The following is a 16,075-nucleotide window of genomic DNA, read 5'->3' as shown; positions in this document are numbered from 1 at the left end:
TTGAACTGAAACACCCTCTGCTACTACATTTTCTGTCAGTCTCTTAATTAGCAATCCATGAGAAAATTGAATTGGTGTTTATTTCTTGTCAGTCTTTCCCAGTTCCTGTGGGAGTGCAAGCAGTCTGCACAGCATTTGTCAGTTTTTCCTTGACCAATATTTGATCTTACTACTATTATATACAACCTTCCTGCAAAAGGATCAGGCCCCTGTTGACAAAGGAATATAGGCTAAAACACTGCATTGCAGTCTTTTCTAGGGCCTTGGACTTCTGTGCAGTGAGTTACACAAGATTTGAAAGGGTTGCCTGAAAGACTGGCTAAAACTATCTATTTTTAATTAATTGAAAAAGAGAATGGGAAAATATTTTCAGTGAATATGACATCTTAGAAAAAGGCCTTTGACCTATTCATCTTCTTTGTCACCCATTTTGTTTCATCATTTTAAAAAAGTGAAGTATTTCCCTGTTCCCTTTTTTTTCTTAGTTGGCAAATTGTGGCTAAGGCTGCATTTTGCAGGGATTTGTAGCAGATTCATGTTTGTAGAACACTATGAGGACATGTAATTGAAAAGTGGGATATATTTTAAATATGCCACCAGTTTAAAGTGTTGCCTGTTCAAAATATTGACTTGCTGTTTTCAGGCATATTTAGTGAATTGGAAATGAGCAACCAAACTGAAGATTTTGTCTCTAAACTTGTAAGAGTAAGCTGCTTATATGAATTGGCTATGAAAAACCCTGCAGTTTTCTTTGATATGCATTATGCAGAAATTTTCAGATGGAGAAAGATTGTTGGTAGTAAGGATTTTGAACTAGGTGAAGCTGGAAAGACTCTGGGCTCTCAGAAGTATAAACTCCAAAGAAGGTATGGTAAGATGTGAGGTACAGGTAGCAAAGTTTCACATATTTTTATTTAGCCAAATGAAGGTGGAGAATTGACAGAATTCTTGCCCATGAGTAGGCCTCGTGTCTACAAGTCAGGGAGCAAAAGAGCTGTACAGGGCAATAAAGGCAAAGAGTTGAGAGAATGTAAATTGGACTTTAGTGTTTACAAAATACTAAAGTCTAAATACTAATACAAAATACTAACTTAAATTATTTTCTAGGTGTTAGAGCAGTAAGACTGTGGAATCGCTGTTCAGTGGGAGCAGGGAGGGAAAAAACAGCCCAACAAATTTTGGACAAAGTTCAATCAATTTATGAAAAGGTTGAGGTGTGTTTGTCTCTGCATTAAATTAAATTCACCAACTGGTTCTTTCCTGTGTTTCCATAGATGGATTGTACTCACACTTACCTTTGAAAAGTTTCCCTACAGGCAGGAAAGTCTTCTCTGTTGCAGAGTTTTCTAAAATGTGCCAATTCCTTCCTCCTGCAGCTACAGAACTACTGGCAGATGACCGGTGTGTGATAAAGCTGTTAAAGGGATTATGCTTCAAGCATTTGGGCAAGATCTCAGAAGCAGAAGACCACTTTAATTACATCTATTTAAAGTAAGTTTTCATACCTGGCATGTAGGAGAGCTCTTGAGTTTCAAGTAAGAGGAGATGCAACCATGATATGAATAGAAGGGAGAGAGGATTGCAGTATCTTTAGTGTTTGCTCTAAGGTATTTCAATTTTAATTTCCACTGTTATTAGCCATGTGTTGAAGAATTTCAAATCTTCAATTTTTATTTTGTTTTAAAGTAATTTTTAATTGAGGTATTTTCTCCTTTTTGGGGGACTGTAGGTCCACAAAATTTTTCAGATACCACTTAGCTTTTATTGCCCCCTTCCTCTTCCCAGTCATGAAGAAGCTGTACCCAAAAATACAAATGCACTCTGCAGAGACTGGTGGGAGCATGATTACACTGGGACCTTCTGCACATCATGTGGTGAATGGCATCTCTTTTTGTCAGCTCACATGGATAGAGCTCATGATATTGTCATCTTTTGTAACATTTCCCTGATAATAAAGGCATTATTTTCTGATCCTGAGATTATACATACTGTGTAGGATGCTTATGCAAAATACACATTTAATAACCCAGAAGGGAGCTTTGGATAGAGAACATGACAAGTGTTGTAATAGAGATTGATTGCTCCTTCTGATCTTAGCTAATCTCCTATTTATTTGTGTTTGGAGCTGTTAAATGAGGGAAACAATATATCACTTCAAGGTCTCTAGGCTATTTCTTTTCCAATGCAGTGAGAAGAAGATAAAATATGACCATTACCTAATTCCAAATGCCCTGCTGGAGCTGGCAATACTGTATCTGGACCAGGATAGAAGAGAAGAAGCAATAAAACTTCTGGAAAAAGCAAAGTAAGTGAAAAGCCTGTGTTGGTGTCTGGTGGATCAGTTTGGTGTTTCACTGGTTAGCAGGAAGCAGAATAATTTCATTAATATCATGGAAACTCATTTCATTTTTCCAATGGCAGCATGCAAGCCTTAGTTTTGGTTTGGACCTTTCCAGTGGTAGGTATTGCATTTGTTCAGTCTTGGACTTGAAAAAAGAGCCAAAAAAAAATTAAGTATCTTAATAGGAATGTCAAAGGCTCCATAAGAAATAATCCATGTGTAACAAAATGTAATAATCTTTGTAGTCTATTCTTGTTCATATAAAAGATGTATTAAATTTAATCAAAGCTCTGTGCTATGGCTAAAATAGCATCACTTAAACTGATGGCCAGCAGTATCTGTTTTTTTCCTTGATGAAATACATTTAAGATAACACTTCAGGTTATGCTTGGTATCTTTGTATTGTTTCATCTGCATCAAGGCAACTAAAACACCTGCTTTTACTGTTTTGTGTGAGTAATTTTTCTAGCAAAGTAGGTTTATGGGAAGTTAGACTTGCTCATGTGTGTTCTTTATTATAAAATTAACAAAATACAGGTTTTGCTTCTGTTGAAACCTTCATTTCTCTGCTGCAAAATTTTGGCAGAGATGGGGAGGGAGGAAATCCAACCCAAACAAGTCCCTCTTCAAGCATGTAGCAGGAGCAAGGCAGTTCACCTCTGCCTGGGTCCTGAATGAGGCCAGATGTGCAGAGTCATTGCCACAGGTGTGAGCAGCTACAAAGCCAATGCCTGCCCTTGGCTCAGAGAGGTCAGATGGAGGTTTTATGTTGCTTTTTGTCCAACTCAGGCAACTCTGCAAGTCAGAGTAGCAAATCAAGTCTACCAAAGATTATGCCAAAAGCCTGTCAGCACAAAAATTAAAATATTACAGTCTTAAGTCTCCTGTGCTTCTGAGCCTGGTTCTCTGTAGACTCAGGGAAGGTATTAAGAGCAGCAAAAATTGCATTACCAAAGTGCAGTGGAAAGTGTTTCAATTGGCTTCATGTTCCTCAAAACACCTCTCCTGTCCCCATTTCCTTTGTTCAAATCTCTCTTAACAAGAGATCTAGAAATGAATGATTTGGAGCTGCTGATTCCAGCTGGAACTTCTGTCATTGCTGCTTGGCCATTGCATCTTTCCCTGGTAGCTCTGAGTGTCTCAGGTCCTCTCAGGAGAAGGTGTTTGGCTTAACAGACAGCAGCTCTGAAAAATGTGCTGTGCCCAGTGGATGAAAGCTGCTACTCAGACTTGCTGTGCTCAAAGAACTCTTGAAAACTGCAATGACTGGGGAAAAAAAACCAACCAAAAAAACCCAAACAAGCAACCAGAAAAAAAAAACAAACAAAAACCCAAACCTCCCTTCATTACAAACCCCCTTGTTTCAGTCAGTCATGAATAAAGGTGCAGTTCTTACATTTCCACCTGTGGCATTAAAATGCTCAGGGTTTATGAGCTTTCAGCTACCAACACTGATTGTCTCAGGAGCCAGGAGAGGGAGAGCAGAGCCTTGGTGGGGCTGGGGCTGCAGAATTCACTTTGCAGTTGGCAGGAGCGCTTGGCTGGTGCCTGACATTTGATTTGCCTGACCTAAATCCACGTTCTGCTGCTGGCTTGGATCCTCAGCTCTGGGAGAAAGAGTGGGATGAGATGATAAACAGTTTTGGCTTGGTCATGCATGGAAATATTTCTATTTGTATGACTGTAAACTACAAACAAGAATATCAGTGTACTCATGAGAAATATGGGCTCGGCACAACAAAATCCATTTCATTTAAAAGGAAAACTCCAAGGGGTTTCAGATCAGCACACAGCAGAACCTGGCCACCTCCTTTTCTCAGTCAACCTCTTGGGTGTTGCATACATAAAATGATAAGCTGGTGTAGGATGGGCATGGAATTCCTTATTTTCACCAAGAGACTGGCACTGCCACAGGCAGATACCACGCTGCCATGCTTGGTTTGAATTATGAATTTAGAACTGAAATGCTGTTAAGATACACAGAGTTTAATACTTCATGTTATGTTTCTGTAAAGATGACAGATATCTTCTACAAGAAAATTAGCATGGTCTAATCCTCTTTTGTATCTGGATTCTGTAGCCATCCTGTAGGAGCTGACATGTTAATTCCTACTAAGTAGGATCTGCAATTTCTATGTGGTCCTGAGGCAAATTTTCCTTTTTTTTATGTAAGCTTTTCCATGAAAGTACAGGTTCTTTGAATCTTCCAGTAATTCTTTAGGGCATGGCAGAACCACAGGAAACTATAGGCAGATGACAGTGTGGAGCTAGGCACTAGATGTGTGTGGTGGAAATCCTGCCAGTCTTTCCCTGGGATGCTGAGTTGCTCCTCAAAAGCTGATATGGGATCTGCTGTGTGCCCACTTTCTCTTTCCAAGCTCTGGAGCAGCAAATTGTCTGCCTTCATTTCCTACACACAGAATTCACATTGTTGGCAACCATAGGATGGAGATGGGGTGTTTCCCTCCTCTGGATCAGGACAGCTTCCCTTCTCTCTCTCTTTTTTTTCTCTTTTTTTTCTCCCCTCCTCTTTACTTTCTTGAAATGAGTCTTTCTTATGAAAATGATTTTTTTAAATGCTGAAAATATTTGTATTCAAATCAGTCTGTTACACTTTGAGAGGGAGAAAAAATGTTCTAATTTCTGAATGTAAACTAAGTGGATGTTACAGATAATTAATGTGGACTCAATATTTTGATTGAGTGGACCAGATTCAATTTCTTACTAAGCTATATTTTTCTGGTAATTGCCAGACAGTGGAACTACAAATAAAGAACAAAGAGCTGCATTGTTTGGCCAGGAACACATGCCTTGTATTTTAGAGTAGGCAACAAAGGAGCTTGTGAAGAAAGAATTTTTTGCTGTCTACTGTTGTTTTGCTTAAAACAGTAATACAAGGATAACTTAGAAATGGTTTTAACATATATATTAATTGGAGTGGATTTTCTTTTGTTTCAGACAAAATTACAAGAATTACTCCATGGAAACAAGGACACATTTCAGAATTCAAGCTGCCCTGCACCAAGCCAAATCCGCCCCAGAAAATGGAATGCACTGTGGAGCCTCGGCAGTGTCGTAACTTTTTCTTCTTTGATGTTCTGTTTGTTGAAAACTTTGGTGCAGAAAATTACTGACACTTTAGAATTATTTTTTCTTTTCTTTCAAGTCAGTGAAAAACCAAATAACTTAAAATTTCAAAGGTGATGCATAAAACATTAATCTAGTGTAATAACATGGCAAAAAATCTCTCAAACCAACCATAACCCTGAAAAATATTGTTTTTCCAACAGTGGCTTTTTGACACTTGCACACACCTCCATCTGTGTAATTAATTTTTCAATTGTGTGCCTTTTTCTTGCATTTGCAACATTATGTTGTAGCTTGCTTAGTGAAAGGGGAACATTTGAAAAAACAAACCAAACAGCAAAACTTAAAGATTTCCAGATTTAATCTGTTAGTTCTAAATGTTTGTTTGCATCCATACTGCTAGCAGCTGAGAAGGAAGCATTGCTTTTTCCCAGTACCTGCTTAGTTGGAATGATGGGAGAAAATCTCACAGCAGGGAGGAGCTCTGGATCCTGGGCATGTCTAGTTGTGCACAGGAAGCTTCTCTTTACCAGAAGAGAAGCTGTTCTCTTCCCATTTTTGCTTCTGTAAGAACCCTGCTGGTGAAAAGAATGGTCTCCCTTATGCAAGTACCTTGACTTTTTCTTGAGTTTGGTTTTCCTGTCAAGTCTGCTGCTTGTAGCAGCTGAATTAATTTACTGAGGATTGCAAGGGGAAAGGTGGTGATGGCATAAAACTGCATCACTACTTCTTTGACAATGGGAGGTTCTTAGGAAACGTCTTTTGTCAGAATGAACATGATCTGAAGCTTATGTCAAATTGAAAGCACAAGTCCTTGAAGGTCATTTAGGAGATGGCAACACTGCAGTGGCTGGAGCAACCCAGGAGTGGCTGTGACAGTGCAGCTCCTCCTGCAGTGGCTGCTCTTAGGATTCCCAAGCTGGGATGTCCCTGTTGCACAGGGCTGATGTTCCCTGTGGGAGGAAGCTGGGGCTGGAGCAGGCTCCCTCAGCACAAAGGACAAAGCCCTTTATCTTTCTGCTCTTTATTGATCTTTTGGGAGGTTTTCTGTGTCAGGGGCTTTGAGAATAGAGCAGTGAGCTGGGTCTGCTTTCCAATGCTGCCATGGAATCCCTGCTTTGCTAGAAAACTGCTGAAGTCAGTGGTACCACAGCTTGGCCTCGTGTTTGCTTTCTCCAGGCTAGCTCCATGTCTGTATGCCTCTGGGGTTTTGGGGCACACTTCTACCTCCCTTTTGAAAGAGCTTCTTCCCCATTACCCATTCTGATGGGTGGAGATGGGAGGTCTTCTGACAGCCCTTTCTCTCCAATGGAGACGTTTGTCAGGAAGATTCATATCTATGTACCTCACAGTGCATATCCTTTCTAAAGTGATTGTTCCCAGCAGAAGAGAAAATTGACAGTTTATAGCTCTGCTTTTGGCTCCTCAAAGGAAATAAAATTGTTTTATAACTGTAGATTAATATGCAAGGAGACAGAACCACCAGTTCCTCAACATGGAGAACTTGCATTGTCTTAAAAATAGATGCCCTTTATAAAAGTCTTTGCAAGTTAAAAATTATAGATGAAGAATGCATTTTTTAAAGTGACTTTCTCAGATAAATTCAGTTCTGATAAATTTCTCAATTCAGATAAAATTCAATATAAACAGTTATGCTATTTACATGCTGCACATCAAAACTTCAGTGTAAAAATTCAGTCATTCTTTGTATAGAATAAAAAAAGTTTCTTGTTCTACTTCATGCATATAACGCCTCTTCTTCCAGTTGTGTCCTTTTCAAATATTTTGGCAGCCTTAGCATCTTCTAAGCAAGTAATGCCACGTGAAAAATTAGCATAAATTGTACTTTGCAGAAAGTGAACAATCCTTCTTAGTGTAGATTAATTTCTCATCTTTGAAATTTCACCCACAACTTGCTTTTGCCTGATCTTAGATAGATTACAAAAGGATGTACTGTGTGATACTCAGCCAGCTTCCCTGATGCTTTGCAGCAATGAAAATCCCAAGATTTTCCTAAGGTTGTCATAACCTTCCTTAGATTTTCAGAGTCATCTCCAAACACCAGCACCAGTCACACTGTGGGCCTGATGTCCAGCTTCAGCTGAGTGCTTTGTAGTTCACTGTGATGTTTGACTCCTTGGCTCCCAATTTGCTCCCAAGCCATAGCAAATAATCACCTTCCTTATACAGTGAGGATTTATGGGCTGTAATAATATGGATTCGCTTGAGGAGAAGATGAATGGAAGGTCTGGTACATTGTCACTGTGTAAGTTTTTTGATGTGTTACATTTGCAATTGCCCAACATCTCTCTGCTCATCAGTTCCTTCCTTTTGGTGCTCCTCCATGGCAGGGATCCAAACTCCATGGGGTCAGTCTGGGCTGGAAGGTTGATGCTGGGCTGGTTTTTCCACTGCTCCTCCAGCAGCTGTGTGTGGTGCCTGGAGCAGCCCTGCAGGACAGTAAATTGCTTCATCAGTCTGGAGTCCCAAATGCAGTGAATCAGGGCAAGCACAAAGGTGTGAGCTCTCCCCTCAGGGTACTCAGCAGAAAATAGCAGATATTGTCATTGAATTGCACAGCAGAGACTGAAGCTTGGGCCAAGATTCAGGAGATGCAGATGGGTATAGTCCACACCTCAACTGCAGAAAGAGCAGTTCCCTCTGCATTCAAACACTGAACTGTCTGAGCAATGCTTGAGAAACCCACTCTGTGCACCAGCTTTAGCCAACAACTGCTGCAATCAGCTCTTGCCCATCCTCAGCAAAGCCAGAGATGTTACCCAAAGACAAACATTACTAACTCAGACAGCAGAAGTTTTCTGCACTTGGTAGGACTTTCATCATAAAATCCACAAACTTGATTTCTTCTTCTGTGTCCTTTTTTAAACTAGGAAGTGTTTTCCTGCAGTAACCAGGGAGGGGTAGAAACTCCTCCTCAGTTTCCTGGATGTCTGCAGCAGCAGCCATGGTGGCCCATGGGACAATGCTGTCACCTGAAAGTGGTGCTGGCAGGAAGGGCAAGGCCATAGAAGGGGCATCCCTTTAGCATGAGCTCAGTGATGTGGAATCCCTGAGTGCAAGGGAACTGAGGGAGGAGAGGCAGCTCCTGCTGAGGCCTGGTCAGGTGCAATTGCATCAGCTCCCAGCTCTTGTGAGTAACACGAGATTGGATACAAACTGTGGGGTGAGGGATGCTGGGCTGGAGCTCAACCTGGACACAGCTTTTCTGGATGGCTAGAAGAGAATTTGGTGAAGTCACAACCACGATACTGTGATCTGGAAACACACATTTAAGGTTGCTCAACTCCACCTGTGTCATAGGAGCCTGCTTTGCTTGCAGTTCAGTTGCCATGCACAGCTCACAGGTGCCATCAGGGAGGGGTGGAATAGGGACTGTCCCCTCCTGACTGTGCCTGGCCTCAGGCTGTTTACATCTCAAAGCTTGGCTTAGGAAACAGCATTTTATGAAATACAGCAGCATAGAACAGGATCATATCAAACATTTCCTCCCATTTCACACTGGTTTTGGCATTAAATTCTGTATTGAGTGCTTTCGTATTTTTAGTTATCTGTGGCCTGGGTCCAAGACTAAAAGCTCACTAAAAGCTCACAGGCTGACAGCTTGTGTGCCTCTGGCCCAACAAAGGCAACAAGTAATGCTTCTCCATGTGAGACAAAGCTTTCCTACAGGTCAGTTCCAGAATGCAAAAAGCACTCCCAAGAGTTTAAATACAACACTCAGCCTCCAGTTCCAGCTGCAAGATGCATTTCTTTGCCTTCTCAAGCATAAAAACACAGCAGCAAAGCAAATGTATATGAAATGACCAAAACAATGCATTCAACACTGTTCCCCTCTGGGAGGAAGAGGAGAAGATAAAGAGGTGAGTCATGTTGTTTACTGCTCTACAGGAAAATGGGTAATGGTTGGCAACATCACTGATGAATGAGACTGGGCAACCTGAACAGGCTAGAAAAGAACTTGCTTCTTTTCTCATTATGTTCTGCAAATACATTTTGGTGGCAGGTGATGTGCAAAGCGTGTACCAGCAAGTGTTTAATTGAATGATTTGTCATCATAGAATATTTTTTAAAGATGCTATCTAGGTTTGCTTCAGGTGTTTTAAAAATAAAAATCCAAGTACTTTCTTTTAAGGACATGCCCAGTCAATCCCTGTCTCCAAGATTTATGAATAGCAACAGGGTTAATAAATACCTGCATTGCACTGTGGTAAAGTTCTGCATAGTGTTTGCTCAAATTCAGTCATGGCTCTGTAGGACTGGGCTGTGCTCCATTATCTTCTGTGTTTTTTTCAAACCTCAGGACCTACTTATTTTCATTGCTGGCTAAGCATAGGCAAAATGTTTATTTAGAATTATGCATTGCAGGGAAATCTATTGCTTTCTCTCTCCTTGGCTATTTTACAGGAAGAATACAAAATAGAGCACTTGTAACCCCCTGCATGCTCTTTTTATGGGCTGATTCAATGTTAAAAAAGGGAAAGAAAAGTTTATCTTCTGCTAGCAAAGTACAGGAACAGCACTTTCAGGCCTGTGGCCTAAAAGTAATGTAGGTGATGTGGAGGAAAGAGAAGATAGGCAGAAGCTGCAGTACTCTGGACAGTTTTCCTCTTCGTGTTCTTTCATCCTGCAGTGCACAGGGTGTGAAGGTAAGAGCAACATCCTTGGTGCTGGAGCTGTGTGGGATGTTTGTCTGCAGCGCTGCAGCCCCGGGCCATGCTTGGTGTCAGCTGTGGCACAGGGGCAGTCCCAGGAGGAGCTGCTGCTCTGTCAGTGTGGTGCTTTCCCTGATGTGCTGTGAGATGCCTGCAGCTGCCTCTGCTCTGCAGATGTGGCACAGGAACTGTATCTCAGGGGAGTTCTGTAAATCATTCTGGGGAGTGAAGCAAGGCTGTTAATTCCAGAGGATCCTAGAATTACATGGCTCATGTTCAGGGTCATCTTCATGTGGGTACAGCACTGCTCTCACCACCACTAAGGCTGTGCAGCTGCAGAGGTTTTTAGATGCAAACGTCAGGGCCAGTTACAGTTTTGATATTTCAGTCATAGATACGATGTCAGGTTGGAAGGAACCTCAAGGATTATCTGGCCCAACCTTTCTTGCCAAAGGCAGAGGCTAGGCAAGGTGGCCCTGCACCCTGTCCAGCACCCTATAAGCTGAATCTTAGAGGTATCCAGTGCTGGGAGAGCTAACATTGCTTGGGGAGATTATTCCAGTGTCTCATGCAATTTTGTGAAAAATTTGGTTTGCCTTTCATTCTTATGGCTTGTGGATACCAAAGTCAGGTTTCCATTCAGTGATGCTGGCTGGGCTCATCACTGATGCAAACAAATGTTGGTATTTCTAAGGAACAGCAGGAATTCCATGCACAGTGTCTTTGCTACAGCTCTGTTGTTGTCTGATCTGTCACACACACACATACATAAAGAAAAGCATATATAAATATACATAAAACATCTATGTATGTATACTCACACACAGAGGTAACAGGTTCTGGAGCCAAAGCTTTTTGAAAAGTTAACTGCTTCAACTATTTATTAAATTCGGTACTTAGAAAAGGCAAGATACTTTAAAAAGAAAAGAAAGCTTTGGTGGTGGCTGAGGAAAATGCAGAGGTTAAAGGCCTTTACTAATGGTTTGCAGTAGATCACACTGCAGGACTGGGCAGTTTGCAGCCTTCTAGAAGATGAAATCCCAAGGCAAACAGGCAATCTAGCAAGAGCCCTTCAGTGGAGTAACCTCACAAAAATGCAGTTTTATGCTCTAGATTTGAAGGCATCATTTTTCACTCTGGACTAGCAGAGCTCTGCCTCAGTGGGGACAGTGCCTGGGATGGCTCTGTCCTGCTCAGAAAAGAGATTTGGAGTGATTCATCCTTTCCCTCCTTGACTTCTTGCCTTGTCTGCCTCCCTCAATCTGCTTCCCCAGCGTGAATCCTGCATTACACAGGCAGCTCCTGCTAACGTGGCAGAAGTGTGGGCAAAAGAGGCTGGAAAGGAGAAGTTTGTCTGTCATGGTGCAGTGAGGGCCCTGGCAAAAGAGCAGCCAGGGAGCAGAGTGAGGCTGGGAAAGGGCTCAGTGTGGGCAGCCAGGGCCTGTGCAGTGTGTGTGGTGAATCCAACATTTACTGCTGTGTGCAGAGCTCTTGAAATGCCTTTTTGGAAAGAAAGAGGAATGTTTTGTAGGGGTTGGTGCTGCAAAGAGCAGGTTTGTTAAGTTTCTGCTGCTTGTTTTCCAGAGGACAGAGAAGGGCTGGGGGCTCTCTCCGTGTGCCTGGGCCCCTCTTGCTGAGCAAGCAAATACCTCGGTGCTGTGGGAGCACAGAAAGGGCTCTGCACAAAGGATTTCTTCATTATAAACTCCTCTCTGCAGCTTTTACTTAGCAAAGTGTCAGAGCAGAGTGGATGTTGTAATGAATCAGTTGCTAGCGTGAAAGTACAGTTATTTCTTCTGCTTAAATCAAAAAGATGCTTTAGCAGAGTGCATTTAGACTGTTCTCTTTATCACAAAGCATTAACTTTGCATTTCATACCAAGAATTCCAAAGCCCAGAACTCTTATCCCAGAACAGGTTTAAATGCAAGATAATCTGCAAAGGATGGTTAGCATAAATTATATTCTTCAAAGTTAAATGCTATATAAAAGGAAAAGTTAATCCTTGAAGCTAATTTTTATTCTGGGTATTAAGTCAAGAAGGGTTCTTCTGAACAGATTTTATTCATGTGTTTTATAGGTTGTCAACTAGAATGTATGTTTTTATTAAAAATGTGGTATCTGTAACAAACTGTATTTGTAATCAAGCAGCATCCACTTTTTTTCTGAGTCATTTTAATCCATGATTTAACTGCTGAGAGACCCTGGATGTTTAGTTTCAGCCATCTTGTTATTTATTTCACTGGCAGTCTGACTGAAAAGAATTTTCATCTTTACCACAATTGCACAAGGACAGGAAATGTCAAAGTCCTGAAACTGTGGCAACTGAAGTAAATTCAGGTATTTCATAATCCCTCAGCCCAGAAATGTACCCTTGTGCCACTGGAAAGGGAGCCTGTCAGCCTTCCAAACATGGAACTGCTTTCAGCCCTGGAAGCTGCAAGACCATAAGAGCTTTTAAACCCTTATGTGGCTCATGTTCCTGAGAAAGAAATGCTCTGGGCTGGGTTTGTTTGTTTATGTATGATTCTCCCCCAGATTCACATAATGAACTGGCAACAGTAGTAAGGATTACCATCCTCAGAAGTAAAATGATTAAAGTGGTAATTCCTGTACCATGCAAGAATTTTTAAGCATGAAGGTCTTTACAAAACTGAGCATTCCTTACTTGTCATTACATCTCTGGCTGCAGGTTTGTCAGAGTTTCCCTGTCATGCAGGAGCCAAAATCCATTTCCTACTCTCATCTGCAAGTGGAACCCCAGCACATCCTTGCAGTTTCTGTGCAGGGGACAGCAGTGATGTGGTGGCACTGACCTGGGGCCTGGGGGTTTCACAGCCCCTGTCCCTTGTGCTGCTGAAATGGAGCCAGGTGATCCCTGAGCCCAGCTGGGGCTGTGCCAGGGCTGCTGTGCCACTTCCAGCCCTAAATCACAAATGCCATCACTGCAGGCAGTGTTTTCATCCACGGCACAGGCCCTAGGAAAATGCTTCAAAGCAACAGCTCTTGGGGCTGTCAAGCACCCCCACACTTGGGTACCTGCACACAGTGGCTCTAAGAGAGGATTTTTGTTTGTTTTTTCCTTCAAACTGCTTTGCAGACATTTTTCTATGGGCCTGCCCAGCCTGGTATAAGAAGGACTTTGGGTGAACAGGTCCAGGTGAGCCAGAGCCAACTCCTTCCCCTCACCCAGCTGCAGGAGACTCCAGCTGGGAATAGCTGTGCTGTGCTGGATTGTCTTAATGTGTTTGAAGTGCAAGTAATTGTTAGACACCTCTAGGACAGGAGGTAAATATATCTTCATCTTATAGATGGTAGAAATAAAACACAGATCTGGTTCTACAATTAGCTAAATTTCAGGTTATGCATTATTTTGCATTAAATTTAGATCAATTCTTCTTTGCATTTGAAATAGAAATCACCCAGAACAGTATTGTACCTATACACTTGAAAAATAATTTGATTTATTTGTTATATTTACACATTTGTTTTTAAGCTAAAATTTGAACTTTTTTGGAATGGTCTTGTGTCATCAGCTCCAGTTTTAGCCCTTCACACCTTTTTGCTATTTAACAAGTATTTTAATAAAAGTAATTTCTTCCCTTAGCCCAGTCAGTATCAGTGTTAGAAGTTCAGCTGCTCAGGTGTCAGCTGCCTAGGAAAGCATTCAGCTCAGTAATCCATCACTTCCTACTTCTTTTAAATATTTCTTAATCAAGTCTTGTAATAAATAAAGATTAATACCACCATGACAACACTGTTTTTTTCAAATTGTTCATTTGCCAGTTTTAACAAGATAAAGAAATGAATACTTAATGTGGACATTGTTTTACCAAAAAAAAAAAAAAAAAAAAAGAACCCAACCCCTGAAACAAACAGACAAAAAGGAGGACACAAAGGAACACACATGGAATGATGAAAAGGAACAATGATATTGCACAACTTCAGGTCTCTCTTCCCAGATTTGGATCCATGTAATTAGGTATGTATGAATTCAGCAAAACGTTGTGTCCAGATAAATGTGTGGCCATTTGAGTGAATCTAGAACTGCAGAGTGTTTTCAGTTCCTTTTGACTGCTCCTTGGAGCTCTTCTCTAAGGGAGCAGGGTGCTGTCAGCTGCAGGAATAACAAACAAATGTTGACTCTCCATTGTGCTGACCAGTTACCCATAACCCACAGAATTACAATTCTCCTCTACTGCAAATGCACTAAAAGTCCTCAAAGGACCTGGGTCTTTAAACACAACTTCTTGTATCAAGAACTCAAACTACATCTGAAACACAATCAAAGAATATCCCCCAATTTGCTGTGGTTAACTTGAGATTGTGTTTCATTTCATGAGACCAGGGCTTCTCACTGTGTCAGGGTGGCACTGAATGCACAGAAGTCACAGAAGGTAGATCAAGGGAGTGGGGGAGAAGAAAAAAGGAGAAAATCATGCTAAGTGGAAAAAGGTCTTTACAGCTACAATCTTTGCTGAAGCCTCTCTTAACAAGCACGTTCTGTTTGCTACAAAAATCAGGGAATTGTGTCATTCTGGCTATAGCAGGACTGTTTGCCCCTCCACTGCTACCCTGACACTCTGTGTTTATATAAACTTTGCATTTATGTGCAGAACAAAGTCTATTTTTCTCCTCTCTGCATTCATTCCTGTTTGGTGGACTGATGTGCCAGCCAGCAGGGCTCAACAGATACATTTAATACAGGAGACTGAGATACAGTATGTTTATTCTTAACTTCTGATAACCTAAGAACTACAAGAACGAGAGATGCAGTATCCATTTGCTATTATCCAAGACAACCATTTTAGGGAGAAAAAAATAGAATAAGTGATCAATGCTAACACTAGATTAGTTCCAAATATTTTTTTTTTCCAGTTATGGCAGCTTAACTATTTATTGTTCATCTGGCCCACTTTTAATCTGATCAAGTTAAAGGTCACATATTAAGGTTTAAGGACTGTTATTTCATCAAAACCGAAGGAAGTTATAAAAAAACCCCCATGAAACCAGAGTTTCACTGCAGGACTTGTGTCATCTCTTCATAATCTGCATCACTTGTAGAAAAGGGATAATGCATCTCAGTTTGCTTATAAGCTAGGAGATCACTTTGAAGTCTGCATATTCCTAACTGCAAACAAAATATAGCACTTTTAACAGGTTATAAATAAACTGGTTTTCAAGCATAGAGCCAGCCCAACAATAACAATACACTATTAAAAAGACCTAAGGCAATGAATTCCATCTCCAATGGAAAAAAAAAGAAAAAGAAAAAGAAAAAGAACTGTGCAAACAAGCTTAAAACTATTTCTTTGTGCCAGTGTTATAAAATGTAGATTTCAATAAAGCCTTGACCCAAATGCCAGGACTTGTGAAAAGAATCAGAACAAAACTGGTTACTTTATTTAGGAAAAAAATACTCTTATCTTGCTGCTAATAAAATTGGATACACGCAGTTTAAACATTTACAGTTGCTGTAACACTTTACACAATTCCTATATATGGGTGTAAGAACAAACATTAAAAGACAATGGTGGGTCAAGGCTTTACATTAAAAATAACAACCTACTTTTCTATAGTCTCTAAAATACTATGTTTTCCAATATTTGCAGCCATTCAGGAATATTTTTTTATTTATTTATTAGGAAATGTATACTTTGTGCATGATCTTAATTCCTAATTCCTGGCTCTTTGGGCTGAATGACAAAAGGATCAAACCCATTGAAGTGGATGGTCTCCTCGAAGGTTCAGTAGAGAAACCCTGGCTCAGTTAGTCTCATATGATGAAAGCAGTGCTGCATCCACTGGCTCCATGCAGGATGGACAGGTAAAGGATCTCATCAACCAGTCATCTATACAGTCCAGGTGGTAAATGTGCATGCACGGCAGAAATCGGATAGGGTCCCCGTAAACAAAGTCCATCATACAAATGACACATCTGGAGAGGAAAAATAAAATATTAAACTTGCTGTTACC

General features: G+C 40.9%; 2 protein-coding genes across 6 annotated transcripts in view; one reads left to right on the top strand and one right to left on the bottom strand.

Annotated features, from left to right (window-relative positions):
• The window catches only part of TTC39A (tetratricopeptide repeat domain 39A), a 51,274-nt gene extending 37,317 nt beyond the window's left edge, over window positions 1-13,957 (top strand). For all 5 annotated transcript variants that reach the window (XM_077182509.1, XM_054638098.2, XM_077182508.1 and 2 more), the window contains 3 exons: window positions 1,377-1,491; window positions 2,189-2,305; window positions 5,300-13,957. In XM_077182509.1, the coding sequence (XP_077038624.1) occupies window positions 1,377-1,491; window positions 2,189-2,305; window positions 5,300-5,420 (353 nt within the window). In that variant the 3' untranslated portion in view covers window positions 5,421-13,957. The remainder of the gene's footprint in view (window positions 1-1,376; window positions 1,492-2,188; window positions 2,306-5,299) is intronic.
• Window positions 13,958-14,811: 854 nt separating this feature from the next.
• RNF11 (ring finger protein 11) overlaps window positions 14,812-16,075 on the bottom strand; it is a 30,444-nt gene continuing 29,180 nt past the window's right edge. The window contains exon 3 of the mRNA XM_054637964.2: window positions 14,812-16,037. Coding sequence (XP_054493939.1) covers window positions 15,866-16,037 — 172 coding nt within the window. The 3' untranslated portion in view covers window positions 14,812-15,865. The remainder of the gene's footprint in view (window positions 16,038-16,075) is intronic.

The sequence above is a fragment of the Agelaius phoeniceus genome, chromosome 8 (assembly GCF_051311805.1).
Source record: "Agelaius phoeniceus isolate bAgePho1 chromosome 8, bAgePho1.hap1, whole genome shotgun sequence".
In the NCBI taxonomy this organism is placed as follows: domain Eukaryota; kingdom Metazoa; phylum Chordata; class Aves; order Passeriformes; family Icteridae; genus Agelaius; species Agelaius phoeniceus.
This window is presented reverse-complemented; position numbering and strand designations above follow the sequence as displayed.